Raw genomic sequence first — 26,318 nt, 5'->3', positions numbered from 1 at the left:
CAACGTTCTATGCAGTCACGCTTTAAGTGGGCTTTAAAGCCGTTGTGACGGCATAGAACGCCGTAACGGCTTTGAGCCCCGGAGCGCCCGGGATACTTACCTTCCCGGCGCTCCGCTTCGGGAGGACTGCCTCACAGCCCAGGCAGCCCCCCCACGGCAAATCTGGCCCCCTATAGCTGGCTGTGGATCTGCCAGCAGGGGGACTGTCTAAAATATTAGACAGTCCCCCTGCTGGAAGGTAGTGAAAAAAAAAATTATTAAACATGTTTAAAAATAAAATAAATAAATATATATATATATATATATATATATATATATATATATATATATATATATATATATATATATATATATATATATATATATATATATATATATATATATATATATATATATATATATATATATATAAAAATACAATAAATAAAATAATAAAATTAATAAATAAAATATTGAAACAAAATTTAATATAAATTATATATACATATGTAATTTCATTCTAACTGTATTTTGTTATATATATATATATATATATATATATATATATATATATATATTTATATATTTCCCCAGAAATTGTAACTTTTGAAAATACCATAAAACCTGTACATGAGGGGTACTGTTATACTCAGGAGACTTCACTGAACACAAATATTAGTTTCAAAACAGTAAAAAACGTATCACAACAATTATATCGTCAGTGTAAGTGCAATTTATGTGTGAAAAATGCAAAAAAATGTCAGACGATATCGTCGTAATATATTTTAGCGTTGTATTTTTGGCACTATAGTATCCCTTTAATCTTCTACATACTGCAGGGCAACACTTCATGTACTGCCCATCAATATTTATACACGTGTCCCTGAAAACTTGTTGGATCTTGTACCATTTTGTAGATGCTACTCCATCAAAAAGATGAGACAGACTGACACAAATATAGAACATCCATAATTGTCAAAGACTTAGAATTTCAATAATGTGACGAGATACAGTAAGTTTAAATATTTTATTTGTACAACATCGACACACAGAAGTACTTACACATCTTTTATAGTGTAAAAAGTAGACATAGAAAAATAAGGACTCAAAGTGAGATGGATAGAAGACGGACAATACGAGTATTCAAAGCGTGAAAAGGAACGGTTGTTAGTGTTTAGTGACGTAATAAAGCGTAATTCTTTAACTTCTTATATTATCTGGCTATAATGATGCAAACAAAAATAGTGATCATATAGGATACCTATCATCCATGCCACCAAGATTGTGGTGAGACTAAAAAAGTTTATTACAAGTATTTATAAATGATTAATGCTTAAAAACAAAAGCCTTGAGATGTCTTCGTGCCCATAAAGGAGAGATCTATATAAAGTTGCAATCTTGCAGAACCAGCTGTAAATGTATTTTGCCAAAAACGATTTCTATAGAAACTATAAGACAAAATCTTGCTGTCCCCCACCATTCCCACTAACTGTACTAAAAGCCTATTGCTTAATTTCGAACTTCATTCATCTTCCTCCATTCAATCAGAAAGCTTGGTCTCATGGCACATTTCACTTGGTTTTCACCATTACCATAAAAAAACAAAAAAGTAAATTTTAGAGTTCAAGCTTAGAAATATTTCACTCTCTCTTAAACACTTTTAAAGCCATTCCTTAAGTAAAATCTGGTCATTGGACACAAAGACATCCCACAGGCCTTATACTCGAACTGGTTAGAAGAAGTATTTACAAAAACGTAAACTATACTAAAAAACAAGTGGCCAGTAAAGCTTTTTTTTTCTGGCATTAATAGCAGCTTAATAAAATCACTAAAATAAAATACTGCATGTGTACAAAATGGACCATAATTTTAATTTCTGATATCGTCACTTTGTTGCGGATATGCAAACATCTAACCCAAAGCAGACTGTTGGAGATGTTCTCCTATCCTTGAATCCAATCATTCCACAATATCCACAGTCTATTGAATTTAAAGAAATGGAAGATATATTACTAAACCATGGAAGGTTTGCTTGGAACTTGACATGTCTTTAAAATGATTCACACAAATATTCCAAACCTTGTATCAACAAGCACAACTGCTAGTGCTTAATTTATTATAGGATTACTCTTAGCTACTTTCCCTGAAATACATCCCCAAAATAAGATCGAGAGGAAAAGGAGCCCAGTTCTTCCATATCCAGAATAGAATACAGAAACGCTGCTATTAAAACATGCTATACTTTCATTTACAACACCTAAATGTACATAAAAAGGTCAAAATATAAAGTAAGCCTTCAGTTTCCTTACCACTAACCATGGATGTCGGCAGAGAAACTGATAAAATACAATGCTGTTCAGTTGGAAGCAGTGAAAATAAGATAAGTATATTGCACATCACGCTGCCCAATAGTAAAGCTCTCCTAAGGGTATTACCAAATACATATAAAATAGTAAATATATGCAACCCCAAAGTCTCATTTGTAAGAGTTTAAACACATTAGACCCATTTTACCCATACACCACCATTCTCTAGTAGAGCGCATACAATTTATAAAGTTTAAAAAGTTTCCAAGTGAAAGTTTATCAGTGATAAAATTCAGAAATCCTTGTTGATTTTGTTTCCATTTTCTGAGAATTACAAACACTGCATCAGGGGTATTTTTGTATACGAAAGCTTGCAGCAATAATAGAAAATAGCTTGTATAAAATACAAAGTCTCCATAGAACAAGTGGCAGTTTATGGTCAACATCTGCATATTAAACCTTGACTGAAGGCCGGTAACAAGCATCTGGCTGCCACATACGGAGATCCACCAGAACTTGGTTTAGTTTTTGCATCCATAGATTCCTTTCATCTTTAGTGTCTGCCGATAACCAGTTCCTAGAGAGAAGAGTAAACATGAAAATCTGCATTTTCCACTGCCCTCTTGTGGGGTGCCCTGTAGTGCCACTTCTCATGGAGTAATAACGAGGAGATACAGAGTTGATATGTTAATTGCCAGCATACCACTCACTGTCTTTTTAGTAGTAGGAACTAGAGGAATAGCACTGTGACAGGAGAGTTAATAGAGATCGGATAGATAATTTGCATTGCTAGTTACTTACTTGGTAACGCAGAGTGTGTCTCTGCATTGACTGACTAGTGTTTCTGTGTCACCCTCTTTCTGTGGCCTGACTGTTATAAGCTCAAACGTATTGGGACGGGCACAAAATTCTCGATTTGCAGGCTCAATTTTCTTGCTGGTGCAATTCGCAAGGTTTATTCTGCCAATTGGATTCTGCATAAAGAAAGAGCACAAAAAAAAAAAAATGGATTTTATCGATAAAAATATATAAGTATGAAAAAACAAATGGGATCAAGCTGACAGCAACAATTTGATAGCTCCCCCATTAATAGTTGCACATTATTAAAAAGGCAATAAAAAAAAAACGCAAAGAGAAAAAGAAAGAAAACTAACCTTTCGTTTCTCATCATCTGGATACGTCCAATAGGAAATGCAATATCCAGACAGGACGCACCAACGTCTGTGCCAAGCTCCAAAGCCACTTACGTCTTCAAACATAGTCTACAAGAAATAAATCTATAATTAGCCCCATCCCATTGAAAGTGATGGCAAAAGCATATGAGAATTTGAAATATGTATGAACCAGTATATAACTCCGGATCCACGAGACGGCCAGTATCCAAGCGATCAGCTAGGACAGACCGGATGTTCTTTGTACAGGTGATTATAACCTACATCAAAGTGTGAGTTAATGGAACCCTCCAAGCATCAAAACAACTACCTAATTTAGCAGATGTTCTGGTGCAAAGCAGCTACAAGAGTAGGGTCTCTGTCCTTTTCCTGAACGTCTGCCAAAGTCCTGGAGGAAAGAATTCCCTACATCTAAAGCTCTCTATTTGGGACAGGGCAGCAGGACACTGCAGCACCAAATTGTTACCCTTCTTAACACCTCCAAACTGACAGACTAGAAAACCTAAAGAGAGAGGTTTAAATATACGACTATTAATCCCTCTTTAAGGAGCAGCACATTCTCACATTAGGTTAATTGTACTCCAAGGAATTCATTTTAACGAAACCAACACAAGTCTAACAGATAATTTACATTTTCTGGTACATCAGGAGTTGGCTATATAATAGATTTCCAGTGTTACTTGATTTTTCTTATTTTGCTATAGATGGTGAATACATGGTTGTATTTAAACTGAAAGTTTTAGTGATCAGAATTCTGGAAACGGCAGGAAGAGGAAGGGAGATATTTTCTACAAGAGTAAAACTAAAGAAACAGTGAATTGCCAAGAAAATCAGTGTGCCAGTTTGACAGACTCCTGTAGGGACTAATTAAATAACAAGGAACATTAGTTGTACTAATGCCGACTGAGACGCATCCACCACAGAATGATGCACCAGCATTTGTTTTAGTTTATAGAAAGCACAGACGGCATTTACCCTAAACTGAAATACATCGTACTCCTCACATGTTCAGTGCTGGCAGTGTGAATGTTTTACACAGAATACAATAATTAAGCGCTTACATAAACCCGGGAGGAGGGAGGGAAAGGAGAGTTTTTATTGTTTTTTGTAATCAGTAGTTAAGGATCTATTTACCAAGTACTGAATTTGTGTCAGATGGACAAAATGTGGAGAAAATGTGTGAATTCTGACTGGATTGGCAATTTTCATTTTGGTGGGGATTTGCCCCTCTGGCGGAATCTGCACCACTCAGAGGCATGTATCGTCTGGTTTAAAGTCAGTGGCTTTCACGTTTGAACTTTATACAAAGTACAAGACCTAGAATATTTACAAAGCACCAAGTTTAAACAAAATCAGGACAGAATGAAAATCATTCACTTGCATTTTGCAGCCATTGGCTGGAGTAAGCACCTGTCAACTGGGTGGGGCTTAAATGAAAGAGTGGGGTGGTGAGATAAATGTGCCTAAGAAACAATAAAGTTGCAGTGTTGACCATTCCCCAGCTGTAGCTAGGGGTCCCCCTAACAATAATTTCCCCCGCTTAAATTAACTCTATCAATACCCCATAGCCTAATAAAAATGGATAAGCCCAATAAATCTATTACACTTCTTAACACCTTTCTTCCCTAATCACAACAAAACAAAAAGCCCCAAACGATATTCAACCTTCAAGGGCTCTGTGTCAACTGCCATTTCAAGACAATAAAGGCCTTCCCATGCATTGAAATGACTCGGGGGGGAGGGGGTGGGGGGCACGTAAGCCAACAAAATCAGAGAACTTTGAAAAGTCTTGCCTGACAGACGAAACAACATGTCCCCCCCATGTTATTATGAGTTCCCCCCTTCCCATCTGCAATAGCCAGGGGTAACTTACCAGAAATCCCTTCTCTTCAACAAATGAATTTAATTGACATTTCAGTTTCAGGCAGACATGCCCTTCTAACGGGGACAGAAATGGCACCTGAAGATAAAAAAAAAAAATATATATATATATATATATATATATATATGTTAAAAACAAAAATGTACAACACTTTATTTACTGCAGTTCCACCTTTTGATGGAGTACTACAACAGGGAGGAAGGAGGAAGGTGAATTAGACAAAATGTACAATGAAAGGTCATGTGAAGGAATAGGATCAGTGACACGGGAAGGAACAGGGAAAATACACTGTACATCCTTCACAAAAAACACTAACTCTCATAACGTTGGTTATGGCGATCCAAATTTTCAATTCAAAAACCTATCTATAGGATTGTCTGTGTGAAAGAACGCTGAACAAAAGCAAATAAACTCACAGCCAGTGTATAACAAATGTAGTGTGATATAATAGAAAGCAAGTGTATTCAAAAGTAATGGATACATGTGGGATCATAAATGCACTACCTTGTCTAGAAGGAATTTGTTGCTCCCAATAGATGAAAGGGATAGCTTGTGAGATCCAACAAGCACAAAATTACTGGTGCGGACAGCATTCGGTCCTCCTGGGCTGGCTAAGACTGTGGAAACAGAAAAAGTGTACAACATTTAAATAAAAGGTAAAACATAATATCTGATACTTCTACTAACTTAAACTACGCCACCTACAGAAAAGTCAAGTTTATAAAGTAATGCAAGTTTGTTGTCAATACAATAAAAAAAAAAAAAAAAATAACTTTATAAAAGTGTAATGTTAAAATTTTTTATTATTTTTGAGTAGCAGGAGATGGATCAAACAAAAACACTGAAAAGCTAGAATGATTATTCAAATAAAATGATATTGTTAATGTCACCATTGTGACCCTGTATTAAATCACAGTTCTGCATAGAAACAGATGTGCAATATTCTGTGTTTGATTAAATATACTAGAAATGTATAATTCTAATTAGCAAAGTGCACAATTATGTAAATGCTGAATATATAGTGGTATTACTGCATGCCATACTTAAAGGGACATTGCCCTGCACAGCTTGCCAAAGCTGCAGATCTCATTTGCAGCCGTAGCAAGTCCTCTCCTTCTAATCCAGCCCAGACTTTACGTGGCTGTGCAATCAGACTTGCAGCACAGTGAGAAATGTTTTTTGCAAGGCAGGTGCTCTGGGCAATTGGTGCCTCTTGTGTTAGCTCGACTGAGCTAAACTACCGGGAAGTAGCAAGACCAGTTGTCTGACAGCCAGTGGGTGTAACAATGTTAGAGACTGCAAGTTGAAGTGCTTTAGGGGTCTGAAGTGTCCCTTCAAGACCACATTTGCTTTTAGAAGTGGTCATTTAAGAGTCTGTATGTGTAGAGATTCTGCATGAAAATGTTGCACATATTACACCTCTATTCCCAATGCTAAAAGTGTCCTTCTGCCTCCGTGCCACCAATATTCCCAGAGTTGAAAGGGTTAAAAACCCTTTTCATCATTATATCCAATCAGGCCAGAGTGTCCATAAATCAGCATAAAATAATGCCATACTATGTTGCTCTTCAGTCCTGAAACATATCTGTACTTTTTTTTGTAATGCTAAACAGAAATTATTCATCTTTAACAAGTGTTTTGGAAGCATATACCGTACATTTAGGCTTAATTTAGCCAACAGATCTTTCTAATCACAAAATTGGAGTAAAATATTGCACTGAATTCATTAGATACAACAAGCTACTGTTACCAAAACACAAGTACCATGAAAACAGATTTGCAGTGGTCATAGAGCAAGGAGTTTGTATGCAGTTTTAGTATGAAGCTCTGCACATAATCTGGTTCTTGTTAAACTTGTATCCGAGCAAGGCAGATGGAAAATCTTGCTGGTCAAATCCCTTAATGTCAGGCCAGGAAACAAAATAATTGTCATACACCTAGCCTTTAAGGTTTAAGATACAATAGGTTCATCTTTAGAGGCACTTTCCCAATAGGTACCCTTGAGGATAAGTCAATATTTAAAGATAGCCCTGTAGCTTACATTTACCACAAGACACCTTTTGTTAATAGATGGAATGGGATTACTTTAGCACAAGTTAAAAACAAATAATTTTTTTTTTTTTTTTAATTACCTGGTGTTTGAATGTTGCTCTTCTGAAAATGAAAAAAATGCAAAAATGATCAGTTGGGAACAATAGGCACTATAGAACATGATGTATAACAAAAGGTAATTGTATGTCTGTTACAGATTTGTATTTAATAAAAAAAAAATGGTGATAAATAAGCTGACAGCTCAGGTACAGGGGTCCATGAAGACATTCTCAAAAGTTTAGGAGCCATGGAAAACATCCATATTGTAAACATACACAGATACATATTGAACATGACCCTAGAGACGTAGGAGATTGCCCCTCCTTCCCTCCTTCCTTCCCCCCCCCCCCCCCCCCCCTCCCCCTACTAAAATCTTCTCTCTTCTCCTCCTCTATCTTTTCCTCTCTTTTTCCAAGGCAGACACTCTTCCGTCTCGGTCTTCCTCTATTTCTCTTTCTTCTAAAATCTTGAAAAACCCTCAGAACCAGGGATAGAGTATTGCACCTAGCCGATGCACGTATTTACTGTGTCTATTGTCAAGTGGCTTGAGAATACTAACAATACTAGGGATCTGTTCTTACTCAGTTGTCTCGTAATATGCTCCAAAAAGGATATCACCCTAATTTCCACTTCAAATATATATTTTGTACTCTTAGTACCATGGACAATGGGACATCAATATGCATCTAGATGCAATGACCCTACACGTGTTTATAGTATTTTCTCCGCCTTAAGACCCAGTTCCAACAATTTTGATGTGATACCATGTATTACGTTAACCGTTGTATGCGCCTAGTTGTACAATGCACGTTTCGCATTCTGAGAATGAATACAAGAATGGGTTTAAAAAAAAAAAAAAAAAAAAAGTGAAAAAATACTAAAAAGAATCATCATGCAGGAAAGGCTGGGATGCTTTTGTAAGTAACAAGCCATTATACCGTGATTCGCCAACAGGAGTTCTGAATGCTTGTACACACAAAAAAAGTGTTAAGATGATTTCATCTACACCAATAATTACACTTATCTCAATGGATAGTGATGACCGTTCTGAATGTTGCTGGTATCCAATGAATCCACTACAATACATGGAAGCAGATCACTGTTTGTAAGCTCACAGGCTAACCAAGTACACTGTAACGAGCATCAATGGCTAGATCTCAGCTCGCAGGCAGAGCCTTTTTAACTTTTGTGTTGGTTTGTGTATATTGTACAGCACTGCAAAATTGTTGGCACTTTATAATTATTCTTATTATTAATACCCACTCAGGTAAGGGCTTTAACCCCTTAAGGACACATGGCATGTGTGACATGTCATGATTCCCTTTTATTCCAGCAGTTTGTCCTTAAGGGGTTAAAAGATTACATGGACTTTTGTGATGAAAACAAGCTTGGGCACACAATATGACAGATTAGCGAAACAAGCCTCACAAAGAGGGCACAATGCCAAGGGCAGTTACGATAGGTGTCGCCTACTTACTGTAATAGATGTGAGTAATCTCTTTGGAGTGATTGCCTAAAACACACACAAAAAACAAAACACAATTAGCTACTTCATGTTTAATTAAGGTTATTCATGCAAACACCTTTAATGTGCAAATGGTATCATGTATTGAATTGCAAAAATGTCACTTTGTTGCATCATCAAGGAAATCTAATCTCCATGTAACATAAAGCCACCACAATCCCGTGCACCCAGTTTTCAGTTGAAAATAGCCAGTAATATCTTACGGTGAATACAGTTTGCAGAAATTGTGAATAAACTTGCAAGCAGTACTCCATACAGGTTATCAATAATACAGACAATTCAGTAATTGGCATTAGATGGATGATGCCCTTAAACATGCCAGTGACAGACAACAGAACAAGGAAATAAAATACTCTACCACTATTCCTTAGATTAAGTAATAACTTTATGGCTATCAACAGTTTGTTTCCACAGGGAGAGTACACCTGAATTTATATTTTTTTTCATGCATACGAGGATTGTTGGGTTCACTTTTTTTCCCACTTGGATTTTACTTGCGTTTTCCTATTTGTTCCCATTTATTTCCAGATTAGTGCCAACACGTTAAAGGGTAACTAACCCATTATTTTATACTTAAAATGCCTTGGGCATTATCAATAGGTTCCCCCTTGCAGGATGTGTGTGCCAATGACAGATGTAAAAACAATATGCACTGAATAGACGTTTGGTTTCTGGAACGGAGTTATGGGCTGCCAAAGTCACGTGTGCAACTAGCTCCTGGCACAACAACGTATAGATTTCAGTATGTGCAGCGTTTCAAGCAGAAACACTGCACATAGAGATTCCCACCGTAATGACCACTTCAAATCACTGAGGTGGTTGGTGGAGCAACCCTTTAATGTGCCTCTGCTTTCATTTTATTTTCCGGTTGCCTTAGTGTGCCTTTACTTTACCATAAACGTTTATACCACTATAAAATAGGCAGGTTATCTTTGACTGGTAAGCAGTTTTCATAAAAAAAACTTGATAGACATATTTGAGAATGCATTTTTTTTGGTAATAGTACACTTATGTCTTATGTGAATGGTAATGGTAAAAAGCCTCTACGTGGTTAATGGTAACTTATGATTTTGTTTTCTGATTTTTTTTTTAAGTAAAAAAAAAATCCAGAAGTGTTTTTCTCAGCATTCAGCAGACAGAGATGTATGATGAACAGTTCTGTCCGTCATTTTCTCTCACTGTTTCTGTATTGTGGAGTCTAATACCAAACAAATAAAATTGCGAGATTGCATTTCTATTACTGAATAACTCACGACATAGGAAGCAGATCACCGTGTTATTTTGTTTAAATGGAACTATGCCAGTCACGGAGGAAAATAATTTAAGCATTTGATTTGTTTAGAAGTGGTTTATTTGTCGTAAAGGTTGAGAAAATAGTAAAGACTAAAAAATAACCTAACAAATCTGAAGAAAAAGATCAAATCAGAAGCAGCCATTTTGAAAATGGGCAATTACACTCTAAAATACGGATCATATTCCTAAATGTGCTCTTTTCCTATATTTCAGAAACTCCATATAGGGACTGCTACGCTTGATGTTTGGTGGCCACGGGGTGCAGGAGAAAGTGAACTTTACTTACCTGAACCAATCCAGCACGGCCTCCGCCATCTTTATCAGATTGGTCCTTAGTGTTGTATTCTTGTGTGTGAGAGTAGAACACTAAACCCTGAGAGACCCTCAAAAGACAATGCCATTTCCCCTACAGCTGTCACTAGTTACGACTGACAAAAAACTAGACAAAAGGCAGAACCAATGCAGTCAAGTGTTGTCAAGCATAGGGGATATACTAAGACAAAGTAGTTTCTACTTTGTCTTAGTATATCTTTTGACTGTGTTGGAATATCAGTGAAATTCTAACAGAGTTGTTTTATGAAGTACTCCCATTGACTAAGTCAAGAAAACTAAACATTACTCCCCCCCCCCCAAAAAAAAAAACTCATCTGTAAATCTACCAACATACACACATGTCTATGTACGTGCATGCATAAGGGCATTTTTATTTATGCTAGTCTGTTAGATGTATTCTATGGTATATCAGCCCAGTATAGAGTACTGACACACAAATCACCACAGCAAGCCAAGTTCACATGAAAAGCCATACCAAGTAGCTTAAGACTTTCTGTACCAGACGGTATGTGGAAAAATCTGGTGCTCTGCAGACAAGCTGGACAAAATTAACATTTAAAGTACGGTATTCACAAATATAGTAATGTGCACATTACACAGCAGAATATTAATGGATGTTAATAGTCTCGTCATAAAAACCTCCACCACCACAACCCCCAAGAAACGACAATTTAATTTAACCATAAAAAGCGCCATTCACAGGCTTGTGTCAAATTGTCTCCAGTGGTGTACGGGTTATGGTGCTTAGAGTAACCATGCAAGCTCCGGTCAGTTTAAACAAAAAAAAAACTATAAACACTTCAACTCATAGTTATGGTGGCTGGATTCTTCTGAGTCCATCTCCAAGTTCAGTATTAAATCATTTCTTTCGACTTGTTTGAAACTAAAAAAAGGGTCCCCGCCAGCCTGCAGCCCACAGTGCTGTTTGGGTTAAGGTTTCCCACTGTAACCCCATTAGTGAAGGGTGCCATTGACTGGGTGAGTGAGTCAACTGAAGCAGGTCACAGCCACCCATTAAGCAAAACGCAATTTCCACCTTAGCCGTACCTTTAGTGGGGGGCTTTGCTGAAGACATTTGGCGATCCTTATTCACTCATTAACTAAAAAGGTTTGTTGGGTACTTATGCACCCAAAGTAATTTTGTGCTTGCCTGTTCTGGTCAGTTTTAGTAATTTTTCAGTGGGACTGCAGTTCCCCTTTGGCAAAGTTCTGTTAATCATTGCCTTTCCCCAAGAACAGTGCTGCTGTATGTTCTACTGTTCTGAAGCAGGAAATTAGATTTTTTTTTTTTTTTTAATCTTTAAAGATTATCAAATTATGCACCTGACCTTAGCCTACACATTGGATGAAATAAAAAAAAAAAATAATGAATAGCTCTGTAATGTTTTGGCGTTTTTTTTTAATTAGAATATTCACTGAAATATGTTCTGCAATAAATACCTTCATTGAACTCCACTGCACTGGAGAAAACCATAACCCAGTCTTAAACAACTTATTTCAGTTAGTCTGCAGTCTGACAAATGTGATTTATTCAAACCGAGTGGTTAAGGAACACCAAAGTAAAGTCATAATATAAATAAAACCTTTAAATTTCAAGAAACCCCAAAAACGGTAACAAAAATGTAAGCGTTGGACACTAACCTTTGATTTCATTGACTTTTTCTTCTTATCAGTTGCAATGGCTTCCTTTCTTTGTACCTGCAATAAAAATTAACATGAAACGATGCCTCTTTTAACGCATGGTGCGGTCTGATAAAAAAAGGACCTCATCCAACATTTTAAGCAAAGTGAATTAAGCAGATCTGTCCTGGTAGATTGCCTCACTATATTTAAACACACAGCTTCTTAAGCAGTCTTTCAGCCTCTGTGTTTCATGTCCTGTTCTTGTGCCACACTAAGCCAGGAGAAAATATATAAATGGGGTAATGCACATTCTAATGAAGGATGATGAACCGAATAATAGATTAATTGCATTACCAGGTGGAAGGAAAGTATAGAGGTTCCACATCACACACGAATGGGATGAGTGCTGGAATATATTATACTAATAAGTGTGTTCCATGTTAGTTAATTTTTTTCTTAATTGTGAAGTTTTTTTTTAAATAATCTGAATATATTTAAAGAGGGAGAGTGAGGTTACTTACTAAACTGTAAACTTCAATTTCAATTTCAAAGTCATTGGAAACATCATCACTGGAAGAGAGGAGAGAAAAAAATAATATTTAAGGATACACATTTAAAAAAACAAACAAAAAACAAAACAAAACTGAGCAGAATAAACCACCATGGATATTTATGCTCCTGGCATGTCATTGAATAAGCACATGAGAAGTGTTTTAGACACATTTTACAGCTGTAGTCAGTTCATTCATAGGAACATCACAAGGGACACTAAGCACCAAAAATCCCCCCCCCCCCCCCCTTTTTTTTATGTAATGATTTTTAGTGCACGGATGCTTTATTTCTCAGTAACGTTTTGCGCTGTGTTTCTAAAATGCAAACATGCTTCTGGTGGCCATCAGAAAATGTACATCTTTTGATTTTAAAGGACTACAAATTTGGACTCATTACAAACAGCAGGACTATGCCAAAATGTGACTAATTATTCTTATAGAGAAGAACTTTATTCAGGGTATCTCTTTGAAAAGCACTGGATTGGTGGACAATAGCCAATCGCTGCCTAATACATCATCACCCACAAAACAAATGTACACACACCATACCAGGCGGTCAAAAATGTACACATCTAATTAAAAATATACCAATAAAAAAAAAAAAAAAAATCAAAAGAACTTGGTTATAAACTAAGAAAATTAAGTTATAGGGAATAACTGATCTATTACTCCAACTCTCCCCAACAACCTCACATATGCAGAGTTCACATACCAATAAGAATGTATAATGAAAGCAGTATAGAGATAGCTACATACGTCTAGTAAACAATGCTTCGCTCTATGATCATGACTAGTGAATGAACCAGTGGCTATCACATGGTTTGGTTTATTGCCAATGTGTTGCAATCGCTTATGGTTTAGGTCTCTAACATTGTTAACTTGAACAGAGAAGGGTGGACTGGAGGCTAATGGTCTAGTAACAGGATTTATTTTAAAGACTAATATGGCTCTTTGTGTACCAATGAACACTTCAGAGAACCCATAAACCATCTAAAGCAAACTAACCGTGAGTGATAGAAATATAAAGGTGTTTCTATTGGATCTAAATTAGCATTTAAGAAACCTGTGTGGAAAATGGCCAATCCAGCAGAGCGGTTACAGGTACTACAGCAGCCTTAGTATACATAAACACAAGGCACACGACAAAAAGGAAAGGTAAATTATTAAAATAACCAGAGCCCACATTAAAGTAGTTATAGAGGAGATAGAAGACATAAGCATGAGTTTGTATCGCTCTATGCCAAAGAACAAAATGTACCTCTATTTCCTAAAACTGAATTCAGCATCGAACAGAAAGTTTTGACATTAAAAGCAATTTTAAATTAAATACCTATATACTTACAGGGTAAATGATGTTGGGAATGAGAGAGCGTCTCCTTTCATGGAACTTGGCATGCTCGCTAAAGGTGTTGCGACCATGTTTTCCGCTCCAGCCCGGATCATTATGAAAAAGTAGTAATTGGCAGAATCTGTAGATATAGAAGATAGTGACATATTTCCTTTATTTTCCAAACAGTATTAGCAGTTAATTAAGTAGTTACTCAAAAAATAGACCAATAGCAGCCAGTCTCATCTTCTAATATCAGCCATCAGTAGAACATGGTTTAGGGAAACAACATGAAATCTTTGTTTTGGTGACAATTTTGAGAGTATGAAATGCATAACTTCTCAGTAACCAGTCTGGCATGTTAGTGCTATTCTAAATAGCTATGCTTTTTAACATGTTTTCCATGTGATACATACACAGATGGTTGCCAGATTAACTATTTTAACCTGGAGATATATTACTTCATCATGCTGGTAAAGGTACATGAAAAGTGTGACCTTACAGGTATGAAGAATTAATATGCTGCAGAATTTCTCCTTTATCAACATGAAGTCTACATTTAGTAAGGTAGCGTTCTTCACATACTGCATTGTAGCACTGTTACAGCCTGGGCCTCAAACATAATTCAAGATTTTCACCCGGGACATTCTGCTGACAAGAACTGCAGCTGAAGCCATATGCAGAGGCAGCATTTCAGGAGGATCAACACATGAATAGGTTTTATTTTGCTTACTTTTATACTCTTAATTTTTCATTGTATTCTGCAGTACCTCCCTCTTTAGTTTATTGGTGTTATTCCATATTTTGTCTGATTAATTTAGGTTTACTTCCTCGCCCCTTGGTATAATTGTAGAATGCTGCAGAATATTCTGGCGCTAAATAAAAATACTGCTACTACTAAATATTATATATCCAAGAACATCTTGATCTAGCAATCCTACACACACACACACACAAAAGTGTATTTCTGGAAACGTGCGCTGGTTGGGGAGTGTGTTACATGTATGAATAGGGTGTGATCCACCCTGAGAAAATATTAGACATCACTAGGGTATAACACACGAGGAGAGAAAGAAAGAACAAGTTAATATTTAACTCCCCTTCCCCCATCCGCTGTAAGAATGCTGCATGTACCAAGGCACGGACTATCAAACAAGCCAGATAACAGTACCTTTTCCCCCTCAATGTCAATTTTACAATAGGCACTAATTTTACTAAAACTACAGCAGGTGTAGGCAATTTTCAACACTTCAGATGTTGTGGACTACATCTCCCAGAATGCTCTTAGCACATTGCTGGCAAAGTATCAGGAGAGAGGCAGTCCACAACACCTGGAGTGCGAGTGTTGCTTATCCTCTGGTCTAGACCTCAAATGTTCAACTGCGGACTACCATAGAATTCTTGGAAAATTAGTACAAACTGCTTCAGGGAAAGAATAGGTAAAAGGCTGAAATGATTGCTACGTCTCTCAGGGTTCTATCTTGCATTTAGATAATGGATCGAGTAGGACCACGGATATGTAAATGGCATTGGTTCCCTCTGCAATAGTATAAGTGAGATCAAACATGTTTGAGATGGGAGGGGGATGAAGCCAATCGTAAGCTCAGGGAGGTTTTGTCCATTCACAGACACCTTGCTGTGATGTAAAGAGGTTCTCCGCACCAGTCCCAAAACACAGTAAAAAACACAATTACGCAAGCCAGGGTGACTTTCCACAAGTGCAAAGTGCGCTAAAAGCATACAATCTTCATTTGATTTGCATAAGTAAGAAGTTAAGATAACATTACTTGCAACTGTTGTGACAAGATATACAAGAAGAGAACATTTATAAAAAAAAAAAAAAACTTCATTATATTTTTTCCAACTTTAAAATCAGCATCCCAGTTAGACTATAATTACAATGCTTTCTGCATTAAGACTTTGAATTTTAGTGTCAACTAATTTAAAACTACCAGACTGCCATCTGCTGGAATAAAACGTTCCGGAATTCTAATCTATACAGGAACTAAACAATGCATAGTATACAGAGAGGGAATGCTAAAAAATAGCTAAATAATATATGAAATAACCACATTATTCTATATGAAGCAAATTAAAGCGGTCAATCCTAATCTGCAAAACCCCCTGAAGGGTACATGCCAGTTCAGTGTGCAGCAAAGCATGTGTTAAGCTGAAGGGAGATATACTTACCTGAAGTTCTCCATCAGAGACACTGCCATCTTCATTACAGAATCAATCTTCAGCTCCTGAAGTTTCACCGTCGCACACTCGAGCATATGTAATAACAGCATGTAAACTCTATGGAGAATCCTCCATAGACAAATTCTTGCGACACACAAGAAAATGTCTATTTCCCACAGCCATAGAGACTGACAAAACTCCACGACAGAAGCTTTCCTTTTGTAAATTTTGATTGAGTTAAAGGACCACTATAGTCACCCAGACCACTTCAGCTCAATGAGGTGGTCTGGGTGCCAGGTCCCCCAGGTTTTAACCCTGCAGCTGTAAACATCGCAGTTTCAGAGAAACTAGGTTTACATTGCAAGGTTAATCCAGCCTCTAGTGGCGGACTTCCTGACAGCCGCTAGAGGTGCTTCCCCGACGCTCAATGTGAAAAATCGCATTTAGAACGCAGAACGTCCATAGGAAAGCATGCGCAGTCGGCTCCACTCGGGAGCCCGGTGCTGGATAAAGGTCAGTGGCAGAAAGGGGTTTTAACCCCTTCAGCCCAGCGGGAGGGGGCCCCTGAGGGTGGAGGGGACCTATGGACTATATAGTGCCAGGAAAACTAGTTTGTTTTCCTGACACTATAGTGGTCCTTTAATGTTTCAGTGAAATTCAAACAGTTAATATTATTTAAACTATTTATTAAATAAATAGTAATATTTATATACTCAATAAGTCACATAGCTGTGACAGCACCAATTCCACTGAAAGAAGCTGGTTTGTCTCTCCTTTGTCAATAGATTTCTTTAGTTCAGCATATGAGGTATGTATACTGTAGGATAGCACTTGTGCCCACAAGCATGCAAAGGTGAAGTATATAAGATTGCCAGATGAACCACAGTTTAGAACAGTCGCACAATGGTTCCATTCTCCAAAATAACGGAAAATTCTAGGTAGATGACCTTTTACCTACATTAAAGGACCACTATAGTGTCCGCTTAATGTCGTTGTTCTGGTGAGTATTTTCATTACCTTCAGGCATTTTAATGCAAACACTGCCTTTTCAAAGAAAATGCAGTGTTTACATTGCCCTCTAGGGATACCTCCAAGTGGCAACTCCTTAGATGGCCACTGCTGCACAGTAGGCAGCACTGCCGTTCACAGTCTCCACGCTCTGCATGGAGACACTGAATTTTCCTCCTATAGATGCATCGATTCAATTCATCTCTAGGAGGAGGTGCTTATTGGCCAAAGCAACGTTTGACCCCGCCCCCATCCCACCTTCAGCCAACCAATGCTTTCCCTATGGGAATTCTGATTAGGTCATTAAGGAGGCAGGGCCCAGCATCGGTGGACCCGCGCAGCGCTGGAAATAGGGGGAGTTTTGCGCAAGACTTTTATTTTCCCCACAGTCATCGCTAGTGAGGTCTGGGGGACATGACAAAACTTTACGGAAGGAGTAGGAGCTGAGAGGCCATTTATCTGTTGCAGAATATCATAGGGCTTTTTCCCAAGTGATCATCAAAGTTCACTTAAGATTTTTGCAGTGCTTCAATTATAAAAGTTAATCTTTTATAAAGATAATACATTAATAAATATGTACCCCATTTGTACAATGAACATGCATCAAAATTACTCCTAACCTGCCTAATTCTTTTTTAGAAGTTTCCCTATTTAAAAGGAGACAACTGCTTTCCTATCATGAAACATCTTTTCTTTTATAAAAGTGCAATAAGCCCCCTCCAAAGCTATTTAGACAAAGATAAAATACTGGCCTTAGAAAAGCATGAGCATAAGCTATCAGAGTTTTACCACAAATTAAAGAAGATTTACTGAAAATGATTTGCCCTTGGTATACAAAGAAACCGTTAAAATGAAAACTAAGGATGGTTTACTTACCCGATCTCTGAGATGTGCTGCAAACAAAGTCCGCTTTGAGTGGTAGAAATATGTCCGACACCGATATAAACCCTCTTGACGGAGTACTGTCATGACCCTGGGTGGCATGTTTCTTCTGGCTCTGAGGGCCTTCATTCTTCAGTCTATTTAGCTCTGCGATCAAAGCTGTCCTTTTCTCAGCTATTTAGAGTAAAAAATAGAAATAAATAAAAACTATGCGTCTCACATAGAAGGTAAACAATCTTAAAATCACGTTAAGTTCTACCATTTACAGGATACTTCAAAGGAACACTATTGGTCACCAGGACAACTACAGCTTAATGTAGTTGTTCTGGTGAGTATAATAGCTCCCTTCAGGCATTTTCATGTGTTTACATTGCATCTAGGGACACCTCCAAGTGGCCACTCCTTAGATGGCCACTGGATGGGCTTCCTGGCTCAGGGCTGCACAGTAGGCAAGCTCTGCCATTCAGCTGATTTTTCCTCATAGAGATGCATTGATTGAATGCATCTCCATGAGGAGGTGCTGATTGGCCAAAATGGTGTTTGGCCCCGCCGCCTTCCCCATGAGAAAGCATTGGATTGGCAAAAAAAAAAAAAAAAAAATAGTATTTTTTTTTTTTTTTTTTAATTCGGCAATTTTGATGTCACCAGGGGGGCGGGCCACCGCCTGCGGACCCTTGGAGAGCTGAAAATAAGGTGAGTTTTAACCCATTGTGAGGAGGCTAAGGGGAGGTCGCAAGGGGAGGGAACCACCTAAATGGTTGGTTTTCACTATAGGGTCAGGATTTTGTCACAGTTTGTGTCCCTGACCTTATAGTGATCCTTTAATAAAAAGCTCATGCAGTAATGTCTACCCCGACATAATATAATGGATAGAAAAAATGTATGTAATGACAGTCCATACCATCTCTGTGTACTTTACAACACTGGATGTATGTTATATTTTTCCCGAACAACCGTTGACTCAACTCTATATCGATAGGTTTGTATCTACTACAAGTGCATTCATCAATTGATATTATGGTTGAAATTGACATTAAAGTACCAACATGTAATTTCATGAAAGAACTGTACATAGGTTGTACCTTTCTATTAAGAATATTTAACAAGAATACATTGCGAGCTATTCTTGCAGAACTGTCATCCCAAGTAACACTGCTCTTGTAAGCTCAAATTGAATTTAAGATTATAATCACGCAATCAATATTGTTTCCTTTGTGCCCAAACCAAGATATCAGCACCACAGGATAGCTTTATAAATTGCAGACAATTACTTACTTGCTACCAAAAGCAATCTCTCAGCCTCTGCCTCTGTCTGTGTTCCTTTTCCATGTTCTTCGTCAAAACAACAATTAAGAGCTTGGCTGGCTTGATGAATCACTGTCTGCTGCAAGTTGATCTCATTGTTCAAAATCTAAACATTAAAAAGGGAAACTTGCTGAATGACTGTATGAGGTTTTGACCTGTTCTTCTGTTGCCCAGATCGAGGGCACATAAAGTAACTAGCTATGGTGGCGGGTCAACATAGAAATTAAAAGGATATACCAAACACCATGACCCCCTTCAGTGTTACGCATACAGTGCAAGGACCCTAAATGTGCAACATTTAGTATGAAACACTGCACATATTTAAATATGGTATATTGCTGCTTGAGGTGTAACTCAACCTATTGCAGCTAGAAGGCCCAGCATGAGAGCTCCAGGCCAGCTAATGTCAATTCTCTGTATATTCCTTGCAAAGATGTTCATTCGTTGAATTTAGCTCATGTCCTTGGCGAATAAATGATCGGTATCCAGGTTCAACAACGCAGAACTCAGATGTCATTCAGCTGACAGAGGGGGCTTGTGACTAGCAGGAATGCAAGAGGCAAACCCTTGCAAAATAATTTGCCCATTAACAGGGTACGGCGCACAGGTACCCCCATGCATCACAACCACTACAGTGGGCACTAGTAGTTATGATGCTCATAGTAACCCTATGATGTATCCACAAAAATGTAATGGAGATACATACAAGCAAAACAAAACTGATCTAAATCAGTACATTGTTTAAACTCACTCACTCACTTTCGATATGCATACTTGGAGACTAGGATTACGGATCAATAAAAGGATAAAATAAGTGGTCTTGACATTTTACTTGAAATACAGATCTCAAAAGTTGTGTTGAGGTCCACTTGGTGTGTATTCTTAGGCAGATCTTGTTGCTTTAAAGCACCTAATTCCACTTCCCAGGTCGAAATTTCCCATTGGGATATCAGAATGTAGATTTCCCAGATTTATTTGGAAAATTAAGTAGAAATGAACACTAAATCCAAAGGAGGATGGGGTTTTAAAGATCTAATGAGTCTACTACCCATGGACAAGATATTTAAATATTTATAGCGTTCGGAATACATATTGTGTACATGTTTTCACGTGCAGCAAAAACGCTGCGTTGAGCCAATCAGATAGGTTCTATGAGACCATTGATTGAAATACAACTTCACTCCACTATTTTGTCAAAAGCACCTCTAGTGTTTGTTAGTGTTACAGCCACTAGCAGCATTTAAACCATGCAAAGTAAACATTGTTTCCATGCAGAATGACAGTTTTATACTGCAGGGTTAAAACAAGGGGGGCATTAAAATGAAGTGGTCTGGGTGCCTAGTGTACATTTAATGTAAACACTCCATTATATAATCGTAATCTCCTCTATACAACATGTTCTCCCCCTCAAGAGGACTAAAAAGTATTTAATGTGCTTCTGATTTCACCAAATTAGTGGTATTTAATGATTCCTAAAATGTACCTTCATTTTCTGTTTGATATTGACTGGTCTTGGGGATGCAGCTCGTTTATCATCCAACTTAGAGGTCACATTTTCCTTACGTACAATGGTCTGGACAACTTGAGGACGGTCGGTGTCTTTGAATCTCTGAGATCTGTATGCATCAATGCTTCAGGAAGAAAGAATTACATTTTTATAATGTATCAAAACACAGCAATTTACATTATAAGGTACTGTTAGAAACAATTATGCAATATAACAAGTGTCAACGAGCAAAGGATATCAAAATGTTCTATTCAAAACATATTTGGCACATCAAGTGAGAGGGAGAGTGAACCATGTGCCCATTCGAGCTGGAAATAAATCTACTGAGATCCAAGACATAATAAATTATAGCAGATGTAGCAAGATTACGCTTCGCTCGTAGTTACCAATTGCAGCTCCTTTTGAGTAGTTCATGATGGGAAAGAGAGCCAAGAAGCACCAAATGGATACCGGCCCCAGTTCCTGATCTCTCAGAGATTCTCAGTTCTGGTCTAGATGGCACCAACGAAGGCCTATCCTTCTGCATCATCAGAAGAGCCCTAATGATGACCTAAAAGCCTTTCCTCAGGTACCATGTACCTCACATAGATCTCCAGTGCTGGAAGATAATGTTCCATTTACCAAAGCAGACATATAGCTTATTGCATTATATCAGCCATGTTCCAGGAGGATATAGTGGTTTTCATGGAGGAGGTAGCTAAGCTAAGCAGCGACATTGTCAATGAAGAAGAAACAATATGCTGAAAAATACTTGAACAGCCAGTTTGGAAGTCAGAGCCATAATCTAGTATTTGACTTAGGGGAGCAAAGCAATTCCGTTGATAAGTTACCCCACTATGTATGGTAGGTTCTCTCTACTGCGCTGTCCCAAAGCAAGACAACTATACGAGTAATCACTGCCTTAGTCTTACTAAGGCTACAAAGATCCCTTCTGAAGCTCAAATGACACTTCCACACCCCACCCAGATTAAAAAAAAATAAAAAAAAATATTTAGAGACTCTGAGAGGGTGCTGATTTCTTAGCTCACTTTTTACATAGATCTGTCCAGACACACTGTCCTATAGAGAACATAGTACCGTCTTGCCACTCAATTACTCAGAAAGCATGAAAATTCTTACAAATGGGCCCTCACATATTGCAGGTGGAAAAATGTGGCAAGATATGTACTCATTTAAAATTAACAAGCACCCATTTTCCTCCGGATGCTGGAACTGACACCTGAGTCTAGCCCATCTCTTAGCCATCCTTCATGGACAATTTATTTGATCACATTGTTTGTGCCAAGAGTGGCACAAGCAGAAGGGATGACTTGAGCGCGCAGCCTAGGAATGGTGGGTTCTCTCATGTTTAGTTTTTAATATAGATTTCCTTGGGTTTACTTGTTTTGGCTCCAAGGCTACTGTTCTGTATGTGTCGTACAGCTTAATTCCCCCTTATACTTAACTAAATGTTCCTCCCTCTTTGAGAGGCTATCCGACTAACTTTGGGTACGCCAATTTGACAGATTGTGCCCTCTAATAATCTATCCTTTCTACAACAAAGTTTGCCATATTATTGGAGGATCTGATGTTGCTATAACTTATAAAATAGGACATCTTTGTTATGCCAAGTATCTGATTTGTGCAGCTTTGTCAATGTGTTAACATTGTATGTACACTAATTATTTTACCCGTGAAAATAGATTTAAAAACAACAACAAAAAAATACTGTAAAGACATGGTTTGAACAGTGGAAAGTATGCAGCGATGGAGCCCAATAACTGTGGGCTATCCACTAAAATGTTAATTGGAGAGAAGAGAGTAGAATTTTAAAATTTCACACAAAAAGCTTAATTGAAAAAGATTTTCTCAACCCTGCTATCTCGGCTAAATGTTGTCCATTGCTAGGTCTCCCCAAATCCTGATGCATAACTCCAATAACTTTATGAAGTAGTGATTAAACTTAAAACACATTTGGTACCTGTACAAAAGATTTTGGTTTTCTTCTGCAGAGATGCAGCTGTTTTTCGATTCAGCTCTAGGTACACGTGCCCTCTGAAACCTGACAGTCTTGGGGCTCTCAGATATTGAATCTGCCATCTTGGATGGTGACAGAAGAGCCTAATTTAAAAGAACATAAAAACAAATTCCTGTGCATTTAAAATAATCTCCAGTTAACCTGGCTGTTACATAAGACCTTAGGCAGTTGACCATCTCACAATAGAGAAGGGCAAAGTACTGTTTAGTTTATTTACCTCTGGACTTCCAACACCAACAGTCTCTGCCAAAGGGGTCAACAAAGACATTGAGGAAATGTTCAAAGCATCATCATCATCTTCACATTCACTGTTTCCATCATCACTTTCTATAGCACCAATAGTATCTCCTTGCTTGGAGGAGCCTTCAGCAAGATTCGCCACCTGCACATCTTCCTCGTCGTCCTCATCCTCAAAAGCCTCACTGAAAATGCCAGTGATCACCTCCGAGCTGTTCATCTCATCAAGATCTCCATCCACGTTCATTTCAATTTCACGTACTACTTCAGCTATGTTAAACCAGAAAGGCAAAGTTATATTAAAGTCCTACATTCCCCTTTGTAGATACACTTTAATCATGTAATGTGAACTTATTAGAAGAAAAAGTAGGATTGTAGTGTTATTACATTAAAATCTAAATATAGGAGTCTCCGTACTAGTAACCCTTTTATTTTACATACAGCACATAGTCCTCACATTTAGTGAAGATGGTAATTTCAGAGCCACTTATTTAAAACATCACAAACCCATTTCCAAACAGAATGACTAGAAAATATAATCTTATTAAAAAGACACTCCAAGTACAAAAACTACTACAGCTTATTATAGTGGTTAAGGTGAAAGGAATTGGTCCCTCGCTTCACCATTTTAATATGATTTGAGCTGTTTCTAACTAGGCTCCATTTCTCCTTCAATCTGACATCATATTAGGGATGTCCATTTCCCCACTGAGCCTCCTAAGTATTTTCACAAATGCAGGTTGTACTCACAATTACCACCTACAAGTGAAAGACTAACAGAAAGGGGGAGTGTGCTTCGCACAAGCAGGTGCTTGGAAGGCTCAATGAGCAAACAAGTCTTTACCATACGACATCAGTGGGTAACAGGTGCAGCCCAGACAGCATAGAAAAATCTCAATCTTGAAATAAGCAATGATTTAAAAGGCAAGTATTCAAGAATAGATCCTTAGCTCAATAACCTTTATAATAAGCTGCAGTCATTATGGTGCTATGGGGTTTTGTTAATGACAGAAAGGCATTGTACCAGTTTACATTTTCCCTTGAAAGTGTCTTGGGACAGTTATTGGGGACACAATACAGTGTTAAAGTACTTGTTACATGGAAATAAAGGTACAACAATTTGGAAAGGCTGCAAATCTCTAGTTTGCAGCCTTTGCAAGCCCTTCGTTTAAGGCAGGTGCACAGGGCAACTGTCTGCTTCTTGAGTTTAGCTCCACTGAGCAAAACAACTAAGAAGCAACAGAACCAGTTGTCTAAATTGACAGGAAGTAAAGTGCTCTACAGATCTGGAGTGTCCCTTTCGTATTCAGAAGGTCCACAGAACCCATACCTGTCTTTGAACCAGATTCCTTATCTGTTGCTGGCTCTTCATGTGTCTTTACAACTTTCTCAAGAGTCCGCTCTGTCATTTTGGGTTGGGAAGCACCCACTAGAATACAAATAAAAAGTATCAATGATATTGATATTATAACTGATCATTCTTTATTTATTTTTTCCCCCCATCATAATGGGCGAGGGGAGGTGTACCTTCATCAATATCAGTGTGTTTGGAGGAGATGGAAGAGGCTGGTGCTTTCTCAGGTACTGAATGGGTGGTTACATCTGGCCGGGGTGGTCGGCCACTAGTAGGTGGGTGCGCCTGCACTTCCTACAAAACAAAGGTATTTAAATAAATCTGAGAGCAAGCCGTTTTAGAATTCATACTACAATTGTACAATTAAAATTACACTAAGCCAGCCAATATGAGACAGCAATATTTTAAGGAGAGAATAAAATAAACTTTTTCTGCGTGATGTACAAGGGAATTCAATTATAACAGATGACATAAGGGTCACACTAAAAAGCAAATATACTAGCTCACAAAGAGATTTAATAGGTACTAAGGCAAGGTAGCACATACAGTTGGATTTGCACAAAAACGAAGATTTCTCATAATCCTGAATAGAAATAAATCAGAAAAGAAGATGAAATGTTACCTTTTGAATGTCTCTAGATTTTGCTCTAGATAAATCCTCCTTTTCAGACGTCCAAACACTTCCTTTGTCAACACGACCACGAAGAGCAGCAAGCTCTCTCTCACGTTCCTGGGCAAAGAACATTTACCAATTATTTATGCATGTGGGGTTTAAGTGTGAAAGTGAAACAGTCCGAAATGGTGTTTGTCAAAAGTGTTAGTACCTTCTTTTGTATTTGTGTTAAACTAGCTGTGCTGGAGACCTCATTCTGCTTTAGAAGCCTCTCCTGGATACTCTTCGTATTTGGAGTCAGAACTGCTGCCCTATTACCACTGCTTGAAGGAGCTGGACTCCGTTCCTGACATTTCTCACCAAATCTTTCCAAGAAAGACTTTATTCCTGGACCACCTGAAATGCATACACATAGTACATCATCCATCTTGATGCATTTCAAGAATTAAAGAAACTCATACTAAATATATTGGCAAAAATTAACAATATGTCCCATTCTTTTTGTCTCAATCATCCTCCTCACTCTCAAATAAAAATTTTTTCCAAATGAACACATTACAAGATACAGAAAAATATATAAATAAAAAAAGTAAACGCACACCTAGTTAACTCCCATTACATAGCCCTTAAAGGGTTACTCAAAAGGACCATATTCATGTCAGTTGTTTGAAGTGGTTATGGTGTTGGAGTCTGAATATGCAGCTTTTTAGGATGATGCAACCCCACCTCTGACCGTGTCATAAGTACATCATTCATGTAAATTCTGCGCATAATTCTACGCACAGAGGTTCCTTCATTGGCTGAGAGCACTCAGCGGATGCCCTCAGCCAATGAATGGCTGTCAGGATCGATATCTGGCTTCTGCAGAAGTCTGATGCAAGTCACTTGGCAGGACATAAGGCTCAGCCACTGGTTAGAGGGCAAACCATTGTTATATGATTTGCCCCATTATCACAAAACGGCAGCAGGGTTATCTCAGTGGGCTATAGTGGTTATGATGTTTGGAGTAACCCTTTAAACTGCTCTAATCTAGCCAGTACAAGGTTAATCAATCCAGTTGCTAATTGCCTTTTTTGTAAATCACATGCTCCCCCAACTTTTATAAACGTTTTAAATCAGTTACAAAATGCCT

The 26,318-nt window shown here is 37.9% G+C and overlaps 1 protein-coding gene across 1 annotated transcript in view; it reads right to left on the bottom strand.

The window, feature by feature from the left end:
* Nucleotides 1-992: 992 nt before the first annotated feature.
* ANLN (anillin, actin binding protein) overlaps nt 993-26,318 on the bottom strand; it is a 38,088-nt gene continuing 12,762 nt past the window's right edge. Inside the window, exons 6-24 of the mRNA XM_063452151.1 lie at nt 25,398-25,582; nt 25,196-25,303; nt 24,747-24,867; nt 24,550-24,648; nt 23,200-23,489; nt 22,926-23,065; nt 20,942-21,089; nt 19,429-19,564; nt 18,148-18,327; nt 14,098-14,224; nt 12,726-12,774; nt 12,223-12,279; nt 8,908-8,943; nt 7,472-7,493; nt 5,844-5,956; nt 5,331-5,417; nt 3,440-3,547; nt 3,087-3,259; nt 993-2,862 (exon numbers count right to left, since the gene is read on the bottom strand). Coding sequence (XP_063308221.1) covers nt 2,739-2,862; nt 3,087-3,259; nt 3,440-3,547; nt 5,331-5,417; nt 5,844-5,956; nt 7,472-7,493; nt 8,908-8,943; nt 12,223-12,279; nt 12,726-12,774; nt 14,098-14,224; nt 18,148-18,327; nt 19,429-19,564; nt 20,942-21,089; nt 22,926-23,065; nt 23,200-23,489; nt 24,550-24,648; nt 24,747-24,867; nt 25,196-25,303; nt 25,398-25,582 — 2,303 coding nt within the window. The 3' untranslated portion in view covers nt 993-2,738. The remainder of the gene's footprint in view (nt 2,863-3,086; nt 3,260-3,439; nt 3,548-5,330; nt 5,418-5,843; nt 5,957-7,471; nt 7,494-8,907; nt 8,944-12,222; nt 12,280-12,725; nt 12,775-14,097; nt 14,225-18,147; nt 18,328-19,428; nt 19,565-20,941; nt 21,090-22,925; nt 23,066-23,199; nt 23,490-24,549; nt 24,649-24,746; nt 24,868-25,195; nt 25,304-25,397; nt 25,583-26,318) is intronic.

Source organism: Pelobates fuscus, chromosome 4 (genome assembly GCF_036172605.1).
Source record: "Pelobates fuscus isolate aPelFus1 chromosome 4, aPelFus1.pri, whole genome shotgun sequence".
Lineage (NCBI taxonomy): Eukaryota > Metazoa > Chordata > Amphibia > Anura > Pelobatidae > Pelobates > Pelobates fuscus.
This window is presented reverse-complemented; position numbering and strand designations above follow the sequence as displayed.